General features: G+C 40.7%; 2 protein-coding genes and 2 long non-coding RNA genes across 6 annotated transcripts; 2 read left to right on the top strand and 2 right to left on the bottom strand.

Annotated features, from left to right (window-relative positions):
* The first annotated feature begins 1,365 nt into the window (after positions 1-1,365).
* Positions 1,366-12,875, top strand: LOC5504972 (degenerin deg-1). Of its 3 annotated transcripts, none has more exons than XM_048729767.1 (12): positions 1,370-2,204; positions 4,571-4,604; positions 5,409-5,568; positions 5,661-5,767; positions 6,391-6,554; positions 6,796-6,897; positions 7,186-7,291; positions 7,677-7,752; positions 7,850-7,907; positions 9,166-9,236; positions 10,072-10,147; positions 11,021-12,875. In XM_048729767.1, exons 1-12 carry the CDS (start codon positions 1,824-1,826, stop codon positions 11,180-11,182), a joined length of 1,497 nt encoding a protein of 498 aa, XP_048585724.1. In that variant the 5' UTR covers positions 1,370-1,823; the 3' UTR covers positions 11,183-12,875. The 3 variants fall into 3 exon arrangements, with proteins under 3 accessions (XP_048585726.1, XP_048585724.1, XP_048585725.1); XM_048729768.1 differs by lacking the exon at positions 1,370-2,204 and adding an exon at positions 3,188-3,765; XM_048729769.1 differs by lacking the exon at positions 9,166-9,236 and having other exon boundaries at positions 1,366-2,204.
* LOC125568218 lies at positions 4,667-5,468 on the bottom strand. The gene is made up of 2 exons (XR_007312140.1): positions 5,330-5,468; positions 4,667-4,930 (listed from the first exon to the last, which is right to left on the bottom strand). It is a non-coding gene; the product is annotated as an uncharacterized LOC125568218 (long non-coding RNA).
* A 1,745-nt stretch (positions 12,876-14,620) lies between the features above and the next one.
* LOC116612543 lies at positions 14,621-15,656 on the bottom strand. The gene is made up of 2 exons (XR_004293959.2): positions 15,297-15,656; positions 14,621-14,916 (listed from the first exon to the last, which is right to left on the bottom strand). It is a non-coding gene; the product is annotated as an uncharacterized LOC116612543 (long non-coding RNA).
* Positions 15,657-16,932: 1,276 nt separating this feature from the next.
* Positions 16,933-19,063, top strand: LOC5504955 (trehalase-like). The gene has a single exon (XM_032373335.2). The coding sequence runs from the start codon at positions 16,965-16,967 to the stop codon at positions 18,735-18,737; it is 1,773 nt and encodes a 590-aa protein (XP_032229226.2). The 5' UTR covers positions 16,933-16,964; the 3' UTR covers positions 18,738-19,063.
* The last annotated feature ends 137 nt before the right edge of the window (positions 19,064-19,200 follow it).

Below are 19,200 nucleotides of genomic sequence, written 5' to 3'. Positions count from 1 at the left end.
ATTTTCGTCTTAGACTTCTTCAGGGCAGACCTCTTATTAAAGACGAAAATTTGGAATCGAATACCAGTTTTTACAGCTATTTTTATGCGCTATTTAGCGGACTTAGGTTAAATTTCTATTTCAGTTATCACTACGTGTGAAAATTCAAAAGGCGATCCTACACATATACATAGTTCAATACAACTGAATCTAAAATACGGGGCATTTGTTAGTATAAATAGCAGCTGGGTAGGAACATTTTTTTTCCCTTTTTTTGTTTGAACAGATCAGAAACTTGGTACAAAAAATTATGCATATCTCAAAAGAAAAAAATCCCCTCGTTTCGGATGATTTGATTTTTTCCCAATTCGAATCCAGTTTATATTTAGGGATGGTGCAATAATTATCATGATGGGGGAGTCCGTAAAATCAGCTTCGAATAATGAAAAATTACGTAGGATTCCCCCCCCCCCCCTCCAACAGCGTAATTTTTAAAGAACAGGAGGGGGTTCAGAAATTAACCTTACTTGAACAGATCAGAAACTGGTCCAAAAAATGATGCATATCTCAAAAGAAAAAGGTTCTCAAATTCTACCTGTTGTCACTTGTTTCCTAATGCATTCTACTTCAGCATGAGGATAAACATCAGCACCTCACAGCTTAGTTCGACTAAACCGCCCAATGTCCGGGAAACAATTGTTAAAAAATATATATTTTGCCTATATACAATTAAGGACCAAAAAGCCCAAAGCTTTTCATTGGATAATCTGAGAATTTCTTTTTCTTGAAATGCTTCAAATGAAATGGATTGAGTAATTATAAATGGTTTAACACCAGCCAATAGACCTGAGATTGTTGTATCTGTTTAGTATCTGTTTAGTATCTGTTTAGTATCTGATTAGTATCTGTTTAGTATCTGTTTAGTATCTGTTTAGTATCTGTTTAGTATCTGTTTAGTATCTGTTTAGTATCTGAGGCCACACAGGGTACCTGCACGATGACCAAAAAAGTTGGTTGAGTCGCATAGTTATATACAATTTCTCTATACCTATGGAGCTACGCGCCGCTATAACCTAGACTTTTCACTTAAATGTTCATAGAGATATTAGAGTAACAGCACAAATATTGGCATGCTTGATTGTTCTGGTTGCTAGCTTTCATAAGCTTGCTTTTTCTGCTGTCTGGTACAAGTCTATGCACTTTTGAAGCATTATCAAGCGTTCCCATTCGCTACTTATGTAAGGGTGGACCAAGAAGTGGGTGCGACATTTCCCGCAATCACCATCTATATGGGAAAGTTCATCATTTATTTTATTATATTGAGAATTTAAACAATTGCTGGGGCAAAAGTTGGTTTCGCAGGTAGTAAAACACGCAACATCACTTCCGAATTTTTTTGCAGCAATATTGCCATAAAGGCTTAATGATTTTGCTGCTCGTATTACCGCACCTTACGTCGAAAGTTAAATACTGAGAAAGGAGGCAATAAAACATCTCTCTAGTGGTAATATACCAACCTCTTATAGTGATGGTCACCTGGCTCAAGGTAAGATCCATTAATGTCCCCGGAGGTGTATTCATTCATATCTTTAAAAAGGTGTTAATTATTGATACTGAAAATATAAGCTCGTCAAACACGAGTTCACGTATTGCCACGAATACTCTGTTTGGGAACAAACATGCTGGTTGTGGGAGGAGCGTGTATTTAGTTGTGTGACATTTCATTCGATCCGTTAAATTGAGTCACGTGACTTAATAACTGCTCTTTCTTGAAATCGTTTTCTGTTTTGTTTTCATTTTTGTTTCTTTTGTTGTTGTTCTTGAAGGCTGTTATTTGTCCAGTCATGAAAGCAATGGCAAAATCAGGAAACTATACAATCAATAGAAACGTAAGGCTTAACGAAGAGCAAGAAGCCAAGAAGAAGAGCGTGCTGAAGGAATCTAAGGAGGCAATTAAGGAGTTTTTCCTCGAAACAACGGCACACGGTTTTGCCCGAGCGGCGTCCTCATATTCACGACTAGCGAGGTCATTGTGGATATTGTTGCTGATTGTGGCATTTTCCTTCTGCTTCTACCACAACTCTGTCTCCATTGGAAAATATTTCAATTTTCCCGCTAAAACTGATGTGCGGTTCTCTGATGCTTGGTTCTCGATTAAATACCCAGCGATAACCTTGTGTAACATAAACAACCTGAAAAAGTCGTCATTTTTTGTAAAAACAGTGGTAAGTTTTGTATATCCTTTTCAAGAAAGATAATGTTTAATACAAGTGATACACACCCTATGATAATATACCCCATCGCCCATGCCCGTACGATACAAGGTAACTCAATCATTCAACTTATATATTTGAGCGTAGAATCCCATTTTCGATAATTTAAAGCCAAACGTACCAATGATGACGGTTTTCAAGTGATTCGAGTAGTTTGGAATTAAAAATTAAAATTAAAAATATATCTGTAAATACTATGGATGAGAAACGTAGTATCCGGTCTTTTTATACTTTTCTCTAAGGTTTTTGTTTGTTAGAAATATGTGCTAATAAGTATATGGGTTCCCGGACTCCCCGTCGACAACCATTTTGCCATTTACCTGTTTCGTTTGTTCGAAGAAGGTGCTTCGGGGCGGCATTTACTTCATTACGCGGCAGTGCGAGCGAACTTCTGTATGATGAGGCAGTCTTTTTGAGATGTCGTTAAGACGAGTAAATACGGTTAACTGTTTTACAAACGAATATATAGGTATATATTTTTTTGTATTTACGCGGCATTTTATTAAAGTTGTTGAAGCTTCAGAGGACTTGAGAAATAGAAACTGAAACGCAAGGCAATACAAAGCGTCCAGCAATTGTTTATAGAAAATTAGAAAATAAAAAAATTATATTATGCATCAAACACAATATTCATTAAACAAATAATATGTTCTTTCACTAACACTGCTGAAAAACGCAAGACTAGTTCCAGTACCGCGCGGTTAAACTAGCCTTTTATGTTTTGAAATGGCGGCGTTTTACCGGCGAACTGTCACATTTCGACGAATGCTAAGAAAACTAGACCAAACCTAAGGCTATAATTTTCTTTATGACTCCCTTATTATCAAACAAATGTGTGATCTTTTGTACAGTATGGTTTTAATGCTGTACAGTTAGTCAAAACAACGACTAAAGTCATCCTTTGTACCTTTACTCGAACGAGTCAACACTACGATTGTGTTTGTTTTTGCTGGAACCAGGCGCTTGCGCATACGTTATTCAGCAGTGGCTCTTTCACTTTATTTATGGATACAATGGAAAATCAGCAGTTGGGGGCGGGGTTTCATAAGAAACATGACGTTGGACGAACCAATCATATGAAAGGACTAGAACTGTTCCGAATCGAAAATTTTTTGTTTGTCGCTATTTGACCAGCTACAAAAACATGCCAGGAAAAATAGGCGATGTAAGAAGTCCAACTGGTGATTTACCCCAAGAGCTTGAAGATAAAAAGACAACTTCTCAAGAGCTCGCGGAGACGATAAAACACTTCTCTCTTGAGACAACAGCACATGGCTTCGCTCGAGCGGCGTCGACAAATTCACGGCTTTCCAGATGGTTGTGGATATTGTTGCTATGGGTTGCCTTTGGCTTTAGTTGTTATCATATTTTTGTTTCATTTCGGAAATTCCTCAATTTTCCCGCCAAGACAGACGTATGTATATCTCTTGGCGACTTCTCGGTTAAATTTCCGGCGATAACTTTTTGTAATACAAACTACTTAAAAAAGTCATCACAGGGTGTGATAAACGTGGTAAGTTCTTAAACTTCAGCTTTGAAAGCACTCGAACAAAACACTCATTTTATTTTAATTTGATAGGTTTGGGGGGATTATATATGTTTGAACATTTGAGCTGTTGATTTTTTACACTAGATACTAATACTTGGCAATTAACAAAACCTTTGTTTTTCACAGCTTTTTTCCTAGTTATAGATAGGGTTATAGTTATAGCTAATGACGGTTCCAGATTTTGAAAAAAAGGTCCCTGACTGAACTTTTTAAAAGGTTTCTGTATGATAGAGTAAAGCCGCGAAAATATTAATTATATTTTTTTTGTTTATCAAAGTGTACTCTCAATATAGATTTTTTTTAGAATATGTAAAATTATGGACTTGGCCAAAAGCCAATAATTACTGCAATACAGGTAGGTATATGCTTATTCCATTGAGAATGATTTTAAACATTTTTTTCAACAGAAAATAAACGAATTATACAGAATTATACAAAAAATGAAATAACTTTAAAGACTTCCATTAAGAGGGGGCGTAATTGGTTTGCGATGCTGCGGTTTTGCCTTAAATCTGGTGAGGTTTTTCGGTTTTTCGTTCTTTATTCTGCTGTACTGCGGTTTTTTAATTATTTGACAGTTTTGCTGTTTTTGGCGTTTTCCTGTGCGGTTCTGCGGTTTTCGCTCCCCCCTCCATTAGATTATGTGGTAATAAAGACACTTTGATGGACTTTTCAAGACCTTCGCTTAAATTTTTCCAAAATGCATTGACTATGACCGATTTGCTGGGTATACTCCTCCTTTACTAACTTCACCCTCTGTTTTCTTCAGGTAAAAGAGCTAAACAAGACAAGAGATGCCTTTGGTAAGCACACAGGCTCTCTCATAATACTGTTGACTTAAAAACTTAAATTAAAAAATGCATACTAGGTAGAATATATGTTTATCTTTTTCATCGTTTATTTTCAATGTTTGTCGGTCACTCACTCGCTCAACCCCTTTTCCTAGTGGGAAATAGGGCCGCGACACGGTGACGCCATTCTTTGCAGCCTTTTGCAACCTTGCCTCGTCCCAGGCCCCATATCCCCTGCTTCTACAGTTCTTCTCCAGGTTTGCTTTGGCCGCCCGGGTTTACTTTTCCCATTTGGGGTCCATCGTGCTGAAGTTAGGGGAATTCGTTCTTGTCCAATCCTGAGAACATGGCAAAACCGTCGAGTACAGTCGGTGCATGAAAATAAATATAGATACCAGCAGATCTATGGGAAAATTTATCTAATAGTAATGTTATACTCTCTACTCTACCATGATTCACTCAACTACCTTTCATTAGAGATACGAAAGCTGGCCTGGAGAATTCCACATTAATCTTAACGGTTCTGTTGGTCATCAGTTTGCTGTATTGACAGAATAATAGCTTAGCTTGTCCCCACACATAACTTTATACGTAACTTCGATGCGCATCAATGAAATAGCCCTACAAAATGGCGATCAACCACTTCATTTAATATATATATATATTTAAACAAAATTTCGCATTCATCCCAAGAGCTAATTTAGCTCATCAAGGGAACTTGGCTTGTTATTGCTTACTGTTTATTGCGGTTCATTTGCACAAAAACTTTTAAATAACCTTCCAACATTGAAGTTTGTGTACTTATTTATTTTACAGGAGATACTTCTAACAAGCGCCGAGAGAACCTTGAGCGCGTGTTGTATTTTATGTCGGGTTACAAGGAGGAGCAAGTGAAGGATTTCGGTCATCAGGCAAAGGACATGATCATCGCATGCAATGCCCCGGGACGATGGGCACAGTACCCATGTGACTACAGGTGGAAAAACCACGCCCACAAGGCGCATTTGCATATAAACCTTATTGTTCTGAATTCTAATAGGCTAACTGATTGTCATTCATTTATATCAGGAACTTCACCTGGTTCTATGACCAAATTCATGGCAATTGCTACACGTTCAATGCGGCCAGAAACCAGTCAGAACCTGTTTATATCGAGGACGCCGGACACAGACATGGTGCGTACTTGGTGAGCTTGAGTCTCACAAAGTAAATGAGACATCTCCACTCTTAAAAAACACATGAATGGACGGTTTGTATCGAGCGTATTCTATACAGAGAAATAGAGTTGCTGGCTGTGGTACAGTAGGATTTCTACGCTTGGTGGGTAGCGACTTTTTTCCTCTGGTTTTGTAGGCCTTTATTCACTCTTTGTATTCTTGTATTTCGTTTTAAATATACGTAGCAATTGTATTTTCATTCATGGTTTTTGTCTTTTCTGCGCCAAGAGCCGTCATTTCGGTGTTTTGGTTTGACTTTCGTCAGCGTTTCCTACTCGCAACAATCAAAGTCAAATTCAGACTAAATCTTCGAGTGAAAGTTTCTTCATAAACAAATCGATTTATCCATACCAAAATTGGTTTATTAGAACTTTGATTTTCTCAGGCGAAAATTTAAAAGATATGATTCGCGTTGGGAAAAATTTCGCGGTACACCTCTGTGCTACTTTTCAACTATTGAATTCTACAAAAAATCTCACTCTTTTTTGACCAATGAGAGCGCGCGTAAGAATTTGTCATTGTTTGTGTTTGTGCTTGAGTGCTAATAACAGCCAGCTTAAGGATCTCACTCTCTGAACCAGGCTTACATCTGACTCTTTTCGTGGAGGCCGAGGAGTACTGGTCCTACCTCAGTGACAGTCTTGGCTTCGTCATCTCTATCCACGACCGGGAGCAACTCCCCTTCCCTGCGGAGACTGGGTACTTCATCTCTCCTGGCATGGCTACTTCTGTAGCCCTACAATCAGTGAGTCAAAATATTAATGGAGGAGAGAAGGGGGGACGGCAGATTCTAAAGCATTACAATCTTAGAGTCTTAAAGAAGGGAAGAGTTACGGTTGCAATGGAATTCTAGTCGCGCCGTCTTCTACTTCTCTCCAGTCAAATGGCTTGGGAATCCACTTGAGATCAGGGACGGCCAAATTCCACGTGGTACACTGCGGAAACTTTTGGCCGTCAGTGCATTTATGTTTCGTTTTTTTATATAGAAAGTATTGAAGCGACTGCCATGGCCTTACGACCACAAAGAGTGTGAAACAAAACGTGGGATTCCTGGTGTGACCCCATCAAACACGATCTACTCTGAAGAAGTACGAGTAAAGTTATTATTTACCATCATCTTCTTTGAAGTGGTCATAAGTTGTGTTCTTTACTATCCCCTGGTGTGTGACCATATCTAACACGATCAATTCTTGGAATTTCACTCCAAGATGCTTTTATCATTAAAGTGATGCTCCTTTTCGCCCTAGAATCGCTTTTATTTTTCCCGCTCGCGTTTGAATTGGTTTGACAGCAAATTTTAGAACATGGAACTCCCTTGTGGGTTATCTATTTATGCACCGCCTTTGACAAAACCTATTTTATTTGATTTATTCCAGGGCTGTAGGAAGAGCTGTGTCGCACGCATGATGCTAGATAAGTGCAAATGTGTGTCCCTGCTCTACCGCCTAAAGCCTAGTTGTAACCCTTTCAACAAAACCCAAGGTAACGTCGTTTGTTTGTTTGCTTGCTCGCTTGCTCGCTTGCTGGCTTGCTGGCTTGCTGGCTTGCTGGCTTGCTCGCTTGCTCGCTCGCTTGCTTGCTTGCTTTTCAATTTACCTGCATCCGTAGTTTGGGACTCGATAACACTGGTTTAACGGTGTTAGTTCTTCTAATATTCACTGATTGCGAGGTACTAGCTTTTTAGTCTCGCGAGCGGCTGCAAAACCTTGGTCGTGTGGCTCGAGGAAAAAATATATTTGCTTGTGATGTACAATTAATAGATTTTAACAGATGCTATCAGCATGGTACCAAGTTCTGGGCTACTTCGCTAGCGTTATCATGACGTCTGTTATATTAAATTTCTCCGTCTGTGTTTCTGTTTCTGCAGGTTCTTGTATAGAGGACGTTCTACGATCGCGCTCAAAGGAAAGCATGTCTTCTTGTAACTGCCCACCGGCCTGTAGGTAAGTCAAGGAGGAAAACAGAGCACAATTATTCAAATTGTTCATAGACGGCTTGCTTTATACTATAATCAATTTGTGTGTGTGATTTTCATTAAAGGGAAGATGTCTTTACTACATCGATGTCATCGTCAGTGTGGCCCACTCGCTCTTACATGGTCAGTATGGAGGAAAGACTGATTTTTTTTGCTGTCTTGAACAAAACAAATTTTGTAGATGTTTCTCGAGTGAGTAAAGGATGTAGAGATGAAATGAAAGGAGGGATTAGAGTGGGAGGGTTGGAAAGGAGGGAGGAGGGGGGGGGGGGGGTTAGAGAGGAGGAGGGAGGGAGGGAGGGAGGAAGGGAGGGAGGGAGGGAGGAGGAGGGTGGAAAGAAGAGAAGGGGGGTGCAGTAAAGGGCAAAGTGAGTTGAGGGAGAGGGATAGGTTGGCCTGGGTTTAGGGTAAGAAGAGTGATGGCGGTAGAGTAGGAGGAAGGGATAAAGGAAAGGGTTACTAAAAGAAGGAAAGAAGGGGGGAGATGGGAGGGTAGGATATAATTTAAAAGAAAGGAGCGGAGGGGGGCTTCTGTCAATTCAAACCTGTCTGGTTCAAATAACTGAACGTTTGTTTTTTAGTCCAGACCTGGGACTTTCTTTGCGCTCGACATTCTGGCTCCAGTATACACCACATATATGTGGTGTGGCGTGGTTTCTTAGTTCTAAATGGCTGCAAAAGGGACGAGCGTGGGTTTATTTCAGAAATAATACGCTAATTGTTGGTCTAATTTTTGTCGTGGGTAAATACTTGATTGTCGATCTTTTCTGAATGCAGGACAGATAATAATTAGAAAGTCTGAAAAAAAATAAATGAGCTTTTCAGTTTTCGTTATTTTCACGCGCGCGCTTTAGTACATATATATAACCATCTTGAATCACTGGGTTGAATTTTTTTCGACGTTTCGACAATGCTGCCTTCATCAGGTCGAAACGTCGAAAAAAATTCAACCCAGCGATTCAAGAAATGGTTATATATATAAGTACAATAGCGTCATTTCAAACGAGCGCGCGCCTTTTTGGAATTTGATTTTCAATCACATTTTATCGCGTTGTTATAAAACAAGTCCAACGCAGTTGGCCGATATTCCTGGACATGTATAAAGCATTATTTTCAACTAAGCGATGATCGATTTTCGGTGCTCTGCAATCGACAAGGTCTAGCGGAAATCGACTCACCTTTGGCACGTCTACTATTGCGCACGCTCGTATTTTAATTTTTGCCGCATAGATCGCTGGTTGGTACATGTATCGCATGCGCACGCAATAAATACTGGACCATCTTTCCAGCGAGCCAGAATGTCGGACGCAAACAGAGTCCCAGGTCTGGACTAGTCCGTTCTCCTGAGTAGTTTACTGATTTACATTCACTTGGCTGACAGTCAAATGTTCTTAATACACTACCGCAAGGAAGCCAAGCACAGAAAGTGGTGACGAATCTTAGTAGCGCAAGGCAAGTGTGTGTATGTGTACGAAACAAACTTCTTATAATAATATAATACCATTTTTAATCCCGATTAATCGTCCCTTCAATCAAGTTGGTTTAAAAGAGACTGTTTTTCAGGAATTAAAATCAAGGATAAAAAGGCAAAAAAAACTAATGTGAAAATGTTTTAAAAGTGCCTGCGAGCATTAAAAGGTGTTTCAGCGTACCCTTTTCCCCTGGGCCTACCTGTAAGGTCTACCTCTATTACCACTTATACGACGAGTAAATACGATATAGTACCAAATATCCCCGGGGGGGGGGGGGGTACTCCCTTATATGGGAAGCCAGCCAGCCAGCAAGCACATAAACGAACGACGTTACCTTGGGTTTTGTTGAATGGGTTACAACTAGGCGGTAGAGCAGGGACACACATTTGCACTTTTCTAGCATTATACGGGGACGTGCCGCTGGACAAGGTATGGTTTTTTACCTCTCTGTCCTGAACAGGGTATATATTTCAGGCCTCTCTGTCCTGAACAGGGTACATAATTTTAAGCAAGGCTGTCCTTAACAGGGTACCGATTTGGTTGCCTTGCTAAAACTTGTAACCGCTGATCCCGCTGCCGATCTGATTGCCTTGCTTGCTCTCACGTGCTAACAGGGTCCTAAAATTGAGGGTTTTGTCCTAAACAGGATCCTTAACTCAAGAGTGTTGTCCTTAACAGGGTATGGTTTTTCAGAATTTTTGTCCTAAACAAGGTCAGGTTTCAAAACCCCAAGCGGCACCCCTATACCCAAACATAGGCCGAGTACCCCCACCCCCCCAGGGGCAAATAAATATCTAACATGGTTGACTCCGCAGGGAAAACATGGCTCACGTGATGGTGTACTTTCCCACATTGATGCAAGAGTCCATCGTACAAAAACCTGCTTATCAGGTTTGTACCTGTTCTGTATCAGCTCTTTTTTTGCAGTTCCCTGTGTCGAGGGATTTTAGTCTTAAATCTTTAGGCCTCGCATGCGCGTAGCCTGGATAAGTTCAAGCGGGTTGCCAAAGGAGTGAAGCACATGTGCATCCAAATTTGAGATTCAACTCGGTGATAGTTTGTAGCATTTACTTTTGCAAGACACCCTAAGCCTTCGAAATGCCTGTGGTTGCGAGTGGGGGGTAGGGGGTATTGGTAAGTTCATTCTAAACTTATCCCAATTTTAAAGTTACAGTCATGTGCAGACAGCTATTACCTTATTTGGTATAATTTTCTTAGCATTTGGTTAAGCATAAGGCTGGAGGCAGGCACCCTTTATATAAAAAAAAGAAATTAGTTTGCCGCCGTTTGCTTAACTGACTTTTTTCCCCGTGGTTACAAATATATTTTTCCTTTTCACAAGACAAACTCACCTAACAAGTTTCATGCAATTATGCTTAAACCCATTGAAGATACACGATGAGATTTTGCCATATGAATCCTGAGAGCCATGCCTTTAGATTTCCTGCGGAGAATAGAGAGCAAGGGGCAGTCCAATGAGGCGTAACTCCCACTTATCCCCTCCCACATGTATGTGAATGCATGTTTCTGGTACCACGTGGGCATTGGTTCCTCTCCCTCTTTGTGTCCTCCAACCTATGACTACACTTCTAAGGAAGCGTGAAAATAAACAAACATGGCCCAGCTCCTGGCCGTCCCATTGTAGATCATGAGCCTATTTCTTGACATAGGTCCTTGATTTTGCCATAACATCCCATTAACATTTGATACTAAGGGACACTGGGTAAAAAAGATATTGCTCACCCCTTGCCTTTATATTTGTAGATCGAAAGCCTTCTCGGAGATATCGGCGGGCAAATGGGGCTGTTCATAGGAATCTCCGTATTGACTCTGGTAGAGTTTATCGCTCTCCTGTGGGATCTCATTGCCATCGTCATCTTCAAAAACAAGAAGAATACCGCTGCCCCGGATGGTGAAAAGCCATGACATTTGAAAGAAATATAGACTAAGAAAAAGTCAAGCAAAACAAATAAATTTTGTCGGTCTCACAATTTTGAAGAGAGGCAGCCCTGGATTTCACTTTTTTAAGGAAAATATTCGAAGAGCCGCAACGATATAAGCATAAAAATTGGATTTTACAAAGTTGAGGCGGATTCAATTTACTGTATATTATTTGCTATTATTTAAAAGTAATGCCTTCAGTGCATTTTGTAATCAGAGCCCCAGTAAGCCACACCTTTGTAATTATTTTCTTTCAATGGTAACAGATGGTTTCGCCCACGTTGTTGTATCGCCCACGTCTATAAGACTAGTTTCGCCCACGCATCAAGAGTTGCCTCGCCCACGCATCAAGGTGTTTCGCCCACGGATAAAAATACGAGTTACTCTCGGGCTATCTAATCAGAAAACATTTTGTTCGAATGTATATCGCGCTGCTTTAGAAAAATCAAAACTAATGGAATACTCTATCGATCGCAACGATCTTTATGGCAAAAAAAAGCTCAGATATATGGGATTCTTTTCGCCATAAAATATAGCTCTCATAACTGGAATTATGTTGGATTCTGTGGGATTTTGCCTGATTCTGTTTAATGCGCTTGTTTTATGAGCGAGCGTAAACCGGCATATTTCAGTCGCTACCGACATATAAACATGCTGTTGTTTTACAAAGACTTGAACAACAATAGTGAACTCGCTCCTTCGGCGTGCGCACGGCTATAACTATTCCAATGCTCTCCCGATTGCCACGATCTTTATGTCAAATTAAAGCTCACATATAGGGTAATCGTTTCCGGCGTGGGCGAAGCAACTTTTGATGCGTGGCCAAACTACTCTTATAGATGTGGGCGATACTGACTACAACGTGGGCGAAACCACCGCAATTCCTTTCAATATTGGAATAAATAATTGATGTTATCTCGAAATAACCATCTAAAAACAAAGTTGAATATTTCACTTACAAAATCAAATAGAAAATATAGCAATAACTTACATAAAACAGCCGCTGGAGATGGATTCTTTCTCAGACTAGGATGACAAAATGGCGGCTGACAGAGACAGTGTCATGGTAAGAGCTTTGCAATAGCTCTCCGGCCCGGACCCAATTTAGAATTTCAGCCAAATTATAATATTGACTTATGAGCCTTTGGTACATATGGGATACTTAAATTTAAAGGAAATGACCACAAAATGTCAATAAACTAAGTTTTCAATAAAATATTGCATATTATTTTAGGCATTGACTTGAAGTCCAACTGTTTGTGGACAATTGAAAGCCTACAATAGACACTGACTCCAGACATGCGCAGTACCTGATGGAGATTACAAATCGCACGAATTATCATTCGAACCCCAATAAATTTGTTAAGAAAAATAACACAATATGGATATCCATCAAATTCATGCATCAAAAGTTCCGATTGCACTATATATAACCATTAAAAGATGTTGCACATGATAATTAAAACAATTATTAGTAATATAAGTAAAAACAAAGAGTAAATACTATCTGAAGACCAGATAGTGACCGATATCGCATTTATTGCTCCACCAACTGGTTGCTAGTGACACGCGTGCAAATAGGATCGTGCTATTTATTGCTTTATGTTGAGACATATGTACATATTTTCTCCGTTATTTTTTAGATTGGATTAAACAAAACTATATATAACCACATGAACATAAATGTGTCATTAGAGCACGGGCTATAGGATAATACAGCCTTAAACCTGGAAATAATCTGCCTTGTGTTGAATGAGAGAAATCAGCCACGGACTTTAAACTTGATCAACTTTATAACAATGCTAGGACATCGATTTAATCGTACAATCATTTAATTATTTTGTAGCCAATTCATCAAACGTCAACACCAGAGGGGTTGGTTGCAGAAAGCCTGATTAAGTTATTCGCCGGATAGGCGCTAACCGCCGGATAAAATCCCTATCCAGTAGATAGTTATCCGGCGGAAAAAATAGCGTTGCACAAAGCGTGGATAGAACGCTGGATAACTATCCGCTGAATAGCCATCATTTGCCACTAAATGTCTTCACGTTTCCATGGTAAATATGCAAAGCGCGCACTGTTTTTTTTCTTCAAAGGAGACGATAGCAAGAATTTGAAAAAGTGCCAGAAACCAAACGGTTTTTCGAAGCAAGGTACACGTAAATCACGGAATGATCAAAGGGGATAGTGCTTAGCTTCTCCCTATCTTTTGGGAGTCACATTTCTAGACAGAACGGACAATATAGTTTGATTCCAATCTGCCAGAGCTGCATGTAAGTTCGTTGTAGTTTATTGTAAATTTACCAACCGTAAAATTCGTCTTTTGCATGTGTTTCAACTTACACGGTGTCTGAAATTAATCTAAATTCTAACAATAAATTAGAAAGCAAGACGCCATTTTGTTTTTCCTCCATTTATTAGGTGGATAAGATTTTATCCCATATCATCCGGATAACTTTAACCGCTGGATAACTTTTATTCGGGCTTTGTGCAACCGAATCACGCCACTCGGATACGTTTTATCCGCTTGATAAGAATTTATTAACCGGTGGATAAGACTTGTCCAAGCCTTATGCAACTGGCCCCAGGATGTAAATAAATGTCATCCTCTTCGGTTTATAAACAAACGGCTAAAAACTAAAGAGTGTATAAGACGCTCTTATCATAGCGGAGCTCCTACGCACCTGCGCAAAGCTCCGCGTAAAATGTCTTTAAAAAGCTTTCAAGATTCTTGTTATCTGATCCATTCCCTAACCTCTAACAGAAAAAAAACACGATGCTCACTTTATTTCCCACTTAAGGGCCGTAGCAGGGGTTGGGGAATTGAGAACCACATGTCTAAAAAAAACATATGGGGAATTGGCCAGAGAAGGGGGGCTATGCCCTCAATATTTTCTCATATCAAGAAAATTTAGCCAAAAATTGTCGTTTTTGCCAAACGCGGTCACTTCCATATAAGGAAAATAATATATTCCTTATTTGGAAAAACTGCATGATTCTTGTCATTTGTAAGGTTGTCGTACCGCAGGTGCTTCGTAAACATTATGTCTTGTAATCAGAACAGAAAAACAGTGACTATGACCATCTTTAGTCTATGGAGAAAGTCTCTGAAAAGAAACTAAGAGTCCTCGGCATCGTAGATCGTGGATCCTGGATCGTGCCACTACCCCCCCCTCCCCTATCCCCCTCCCTCGCAATATTTTTTTAATATTTTACGCCTGCTACAGCTCCTACCTTGAAAATCATTTTGCCGGATTAGGGTAAGTAGGTCATGGTACAAGGGACTTTAAAGCCTTCATAAAACTACACAACATCCTGAAGCAGTATCAGGCGATTCAAAATTCACGAGGGGATGAAAGAGCGGAGGGCAATATCACGATTTCTAATACACGCACGGCTCTGGGTGGTGGAGGATTCTTAATGCAGGCTTACAAGTATTTTATTATTCTGTATATTTTGCGATTCGTGTCATAAACCGTACATTTTAGTTTAAGTTTAGTTTTATTTTAACTTTAGTCGTACATTTTATCTAAAGTTAAAAGACATGCTATATAAGACTGTTATTTCTATTATTTATTGTTATTTCAATGGCCTTTCGAGAAGAGCTGAGTTCTTTCTTTAGACTATTCTTCTTCGAGGCCTTGCTCGCGGGACGCTTGTCTGTAGATAGCAGCCATCCTTTTTGCGTGATAAAAAGCCTCTCTCGCCGCGTCCACAGTCTGTGTGATAGACAAAATAACATTTACGAAACATAAGTACAGAAGCGTTCCAATCCGCATCTCCGGCCGGCTAAGTTCCCTTCTCCATATTGGACCCATCGTAAAAACACTATACTATAGTCAACTAGGTTACTTTTGTGGGATCTTTAGGCCCTCTTAAATGGCTTTCAATTGCAGGGCCGCCATAGCAGGGATAGTGGCCGGGGGACGGGTGGAGGGGAGGAGGAGAGTATTATAAAAAAATATAACAAAATGAACAGTAAGCGTATGTGTCCCTCTCAAACCCTCCTTGATGCCTCTGTAACATACCCCTCCCCCTCTCCTCTATATTCGGGCCTGCTACTAGAATACTCGTGTATCTTATGCTCTCTTGATCTTACCCGTCTCATCCAAGTCGTACGCGTGGCGGCTGTATCTGGTTTGGGGGTGTTGCGATTATCTATTGTCGACGAGAACGCGACACTTTCACCTAGAAATCCAGCAATAAACAGGAAACAAACAGCGAAAGATACAAATCCCTTCATGTCTTGTGATGACTATGTGAGGTCAGTTCTAATCAATGTTCAGAATACTGTAAATTACATAGAGGAGCATCCGTTTTATAAGGCATTGCAACCTACATTATTCAGAAGCTTCAAACAGCGTCAATTGCTTTCTGCTCTCCTGTGATCGCAACACAGTGCCATGCCAGGTTAATAATTTGCGCTTGAAAAGTGCCCCCTTAGATTAAACGAGAAAAGGTGCTCAACACAAGCACATCCCGGGGCAGCGTTTTTAATCGTTTAAAGAATTTTCTATTTTTGGCCAATCCTATCGAGAGTAAAGCTTTAAGGTGGTCTATTAAGTTTGTAATTAACAAGATGAACCTTGTAAAAACACGAGGAAAACATGTTTTGTTGCACGCTCTTCACCAGGTCACCACAGGCCATGTTTACGGTTGCTTACGTACAAGTTAATTGCTCTGGTCGCCATGGGAGGGGGGGAGGGAGGGGTGGGGTGGGGATTACTACGGGAGACAAACATGCTTAAAGGAGGCTAATCACGCCGCAAATGCTCCCACAAAGCATCCTTTTCCATCGACAAATTCTAGCGAGTAGCCAAGATACTTTTAGGCAAATATCGCCAATAACATATCAGACGTCATTCTAATGTTCATTTTAAAGCTTGCTTGCGAATAAACCGCTGTATTTTCAACGATAAACAATAACAAAGGAGTGGGTGATCGATATTCTTTAAATCAACAAATGGCCTGTGGTGAACTGTTTCTCTCCTTACGTCAAAGGGCAAACAGTACTGCAAACAGTATTGTGACAGTATCTGACATGTGAGGGTCATTCTGACTCTGATTGTCAGTTTATTACCATTATTGTTAAGGACAAACGTTTTGTCAAACGTTTTCAATGAAAATCATGAGAGTTAACCATGGGATTTCCCCCTTATCTGAAGGGACAAACACGACAGGTATCACAAGAGCATATGCGACCAAAGTATTTGTTCTATTTACCACGAAAAAGAAATTCTAAAATATAAAATTAACATTTAGAGAATGAATTCTGTATATGGAAACGAGTCACAGCATGAAACGGTTTTTTGGACAGATTTCTATTTTATTCTGCAGGTTTCCTTTGTGGGTATGACCGAGGGGCCATCGGTTCTAACTATCCTACCGCCCGCATGGCGGGACATTTTAAGGCTGAATATGTTCTTAACGATGTTCTTAAATTTTAGTGTATATAAGAATATAATACCCAATGAATTATTAGGAAGAGAATTACATAATGATCAATAGCAATATCAAGATTGTTACTATATGGGCACAAATTGATTCTGCATTTTAGAACGCATCAGGTCAAAAAAAAAATAAAACAAATCTGCTATCTGAGCCTCGGCATGTTCTTAAAATTTGGTAAAATCTCCGGATGGACGTTTTTATAAAAAAGGTTTTTAAAAAAAAGAGTGTTATCATCCCTCACCGTGACTGTCAGAACTAGGTTAACCTTTGACCCTATTCTGGTGTTACTTGTCCTGTTTTGAGTCTTGTGTCTGTCATGTTGATTCGAGCTATGGCTGGTTCCTTCCACTTATTGCTCTTAGGACTTCACGTCCTACTTTTACCCTCAGAGCCCAGTGCAAGCGATGCCCCAGTCCTTTACGCGTGTGACAGCCAAGTGTTCTGCCAGGGAGACCTTCTACAGACTGTACAAATGGCTAAATTATTCAACGACTCCAAGACGTTTGTTGACATGCGGATGGTGCACGATGCCAACAAAACTAGGGAAGCCTTCAAAGCACTGGGAGACAAACCAACTAGGGAACAGATCAAAGGATTTGTCGAGGGCTTCTTCCAGCCCCCAGGACACGACTTGGAGAATTGGGAACCGGAAGATTGGAAAGAGAACCCAGGGTTTATTGACAAGATCAATGACTCGGATCTGAAAACCTTCGGCCGAATTTTGAATTCATTGTGGAAGAAGCTAGGACGAAATATAAGCGCTGAAGCACGAGAAAACATTAATCGCTCTTCGCTTATTGTTGTTGACAAGCCTTTCATAGTCCCGGGTGGGAGATTCAGGGAGTTTTATTACTGGGACACATACTGGACGGTCAAAGGTCTACTTGTTTGCGAAATGTCGAACACTGTCCGAAACATGATCGACAACTTCGTGCAACTCGTTCGGGAGATCGGGTTTATTCCGAACGGTGGTCGGATTTATTACAAAAACCGCAGCCAACCTCCCTTCCTTATCCCGATAGTGGATCTTTACCTTGATTATACCAAAGACTTTGACTACGTGAAGTCGATACTTGGTGATCTTGAGGCCGAGTATGACTTCTGGCAGAAAAGCCGTCAAGTAAAGGTTTCAAAGGGGGGAGAAACTTGGACCTTGAATCGCTATCTGGCGAACATGAATACACCGCGGCCCGAGTCCTATTACGAGGATGTACATACAGCACAATCACTTCCGGTTTCACGAAAGCCGCCACTCTTCCAAGACCTGGCTTCCGCTGCTGAGAGTGGTTGGGATTTCTCAAGCCGCTGGTTTGGTAAAAATTCAACTGATCTTAAGGGTACAATGACGCAATCGAAAGTCCCAGTGGATCTTAACGCCGTGCTGTACCGAAATGAAAAGACACTAGAGAGGCTATTCACTAAAGCGGGGAACCTTGTGAAAGCGGAGAAATACAAGGAGCTAGCCAAAAAGCGAGCGCATGCCATGGAAATGGTCTTCTGGAATGAGGGAAAAGGATCGTGGCTGGATTTCGACTTGAATTCAAACTCAAGCAATCCAGACTTCCACGCCTCTACTTTTGCACCCATGTGGGCGGGGCTTCACCAGGGGAACGTGACACGTGATTTGTTACTGATGACCACGCTACGGGACAAACTAGTGTTGTCACATCAAGGCGGGATCCCCACCACTCTCAAAAAGACTGGTCAACAATGGGACTACCCTAACGCATGGCCCCCTTTACAGGACATTGCGATAGACGCTATGGCAGACTCTAAATCAGAGGAGGTGAAGCGATCCGCGTTCATCCTAGCACAAAAGTGGGTCAACACTAACTACAAGGCGTGGAAAGCTACAGGGCACATGTTTGAGAAGTTTAATGCTGATATCCAGGGCGCCCCTGGGGGAGGGGGGGAGTATGATATTCAGGTGGGGTTTGGGTGGAGCAATGGAGTCGCACTGCAGATATTGCAAACATACGGCGCCGAGCTCAGCGTGAGGCCAGGTAAACCATCCACAGCGAGTTGCCCTGGGCATGCCATTACATGGTCATTAATCATGCTCTCTTGCCTGAAGATGTTGCTTAACTAGGGGGAAGATTGGGCGTACCTTGCCAGGGTACTCGATGCGACACCATCCCTCAGTCCTTCGTTTTCTCCTCCCCTTTGAGAAACCCTGGATTGGTCCGTATTGGCCCATCTACTAAAACACGAGTGTAATACTGTGCCTTATCGTTTAATTCAAGATATATGTGATTTAAGTGCCTCTGCCAGCTACATTTTGTTGTGGTGATTCGTTGTGGTTGCTATAGAGCCAATAGAGAAAGAAATGGTTTTACATCCGTCTATTTGCAATCCTCATGGTATTTTTGTATTGAATATGGTAAGCCAAAAATAAAGCTGCAGTATGTTCCTGGATGGTTAGTTGTAATTATATCCCTCAAAAGTGCAAAAGACAACTCAAAAATAAAGGGGAGACTGTTTCCAGAGAATGATTCTTGCGGGAGCTGCTTGAAGAGAGAGTGTCCCTAATGTCAGATTACAAAAAAAAATCA

Source organism: Nematostella vectensis, chromosome 7 (genome assembly GCF_932526225.1).
Source record: "Nematostella vectensis chromosome 7, jaNemVect1.1, whole genome shotgun sequence".
Classification (NCBI taxonomy): Eukaryota; Metazoa; Cnidaria; class Anthozoa; order Actiniaria; family Edwardsiidae; genus Nematostella; species Nematostella vectensis.
Note: the sequence above shows the minus strand (reverse complement) of the source record. Positions and strands in the feature narration are given on the sequence as shown.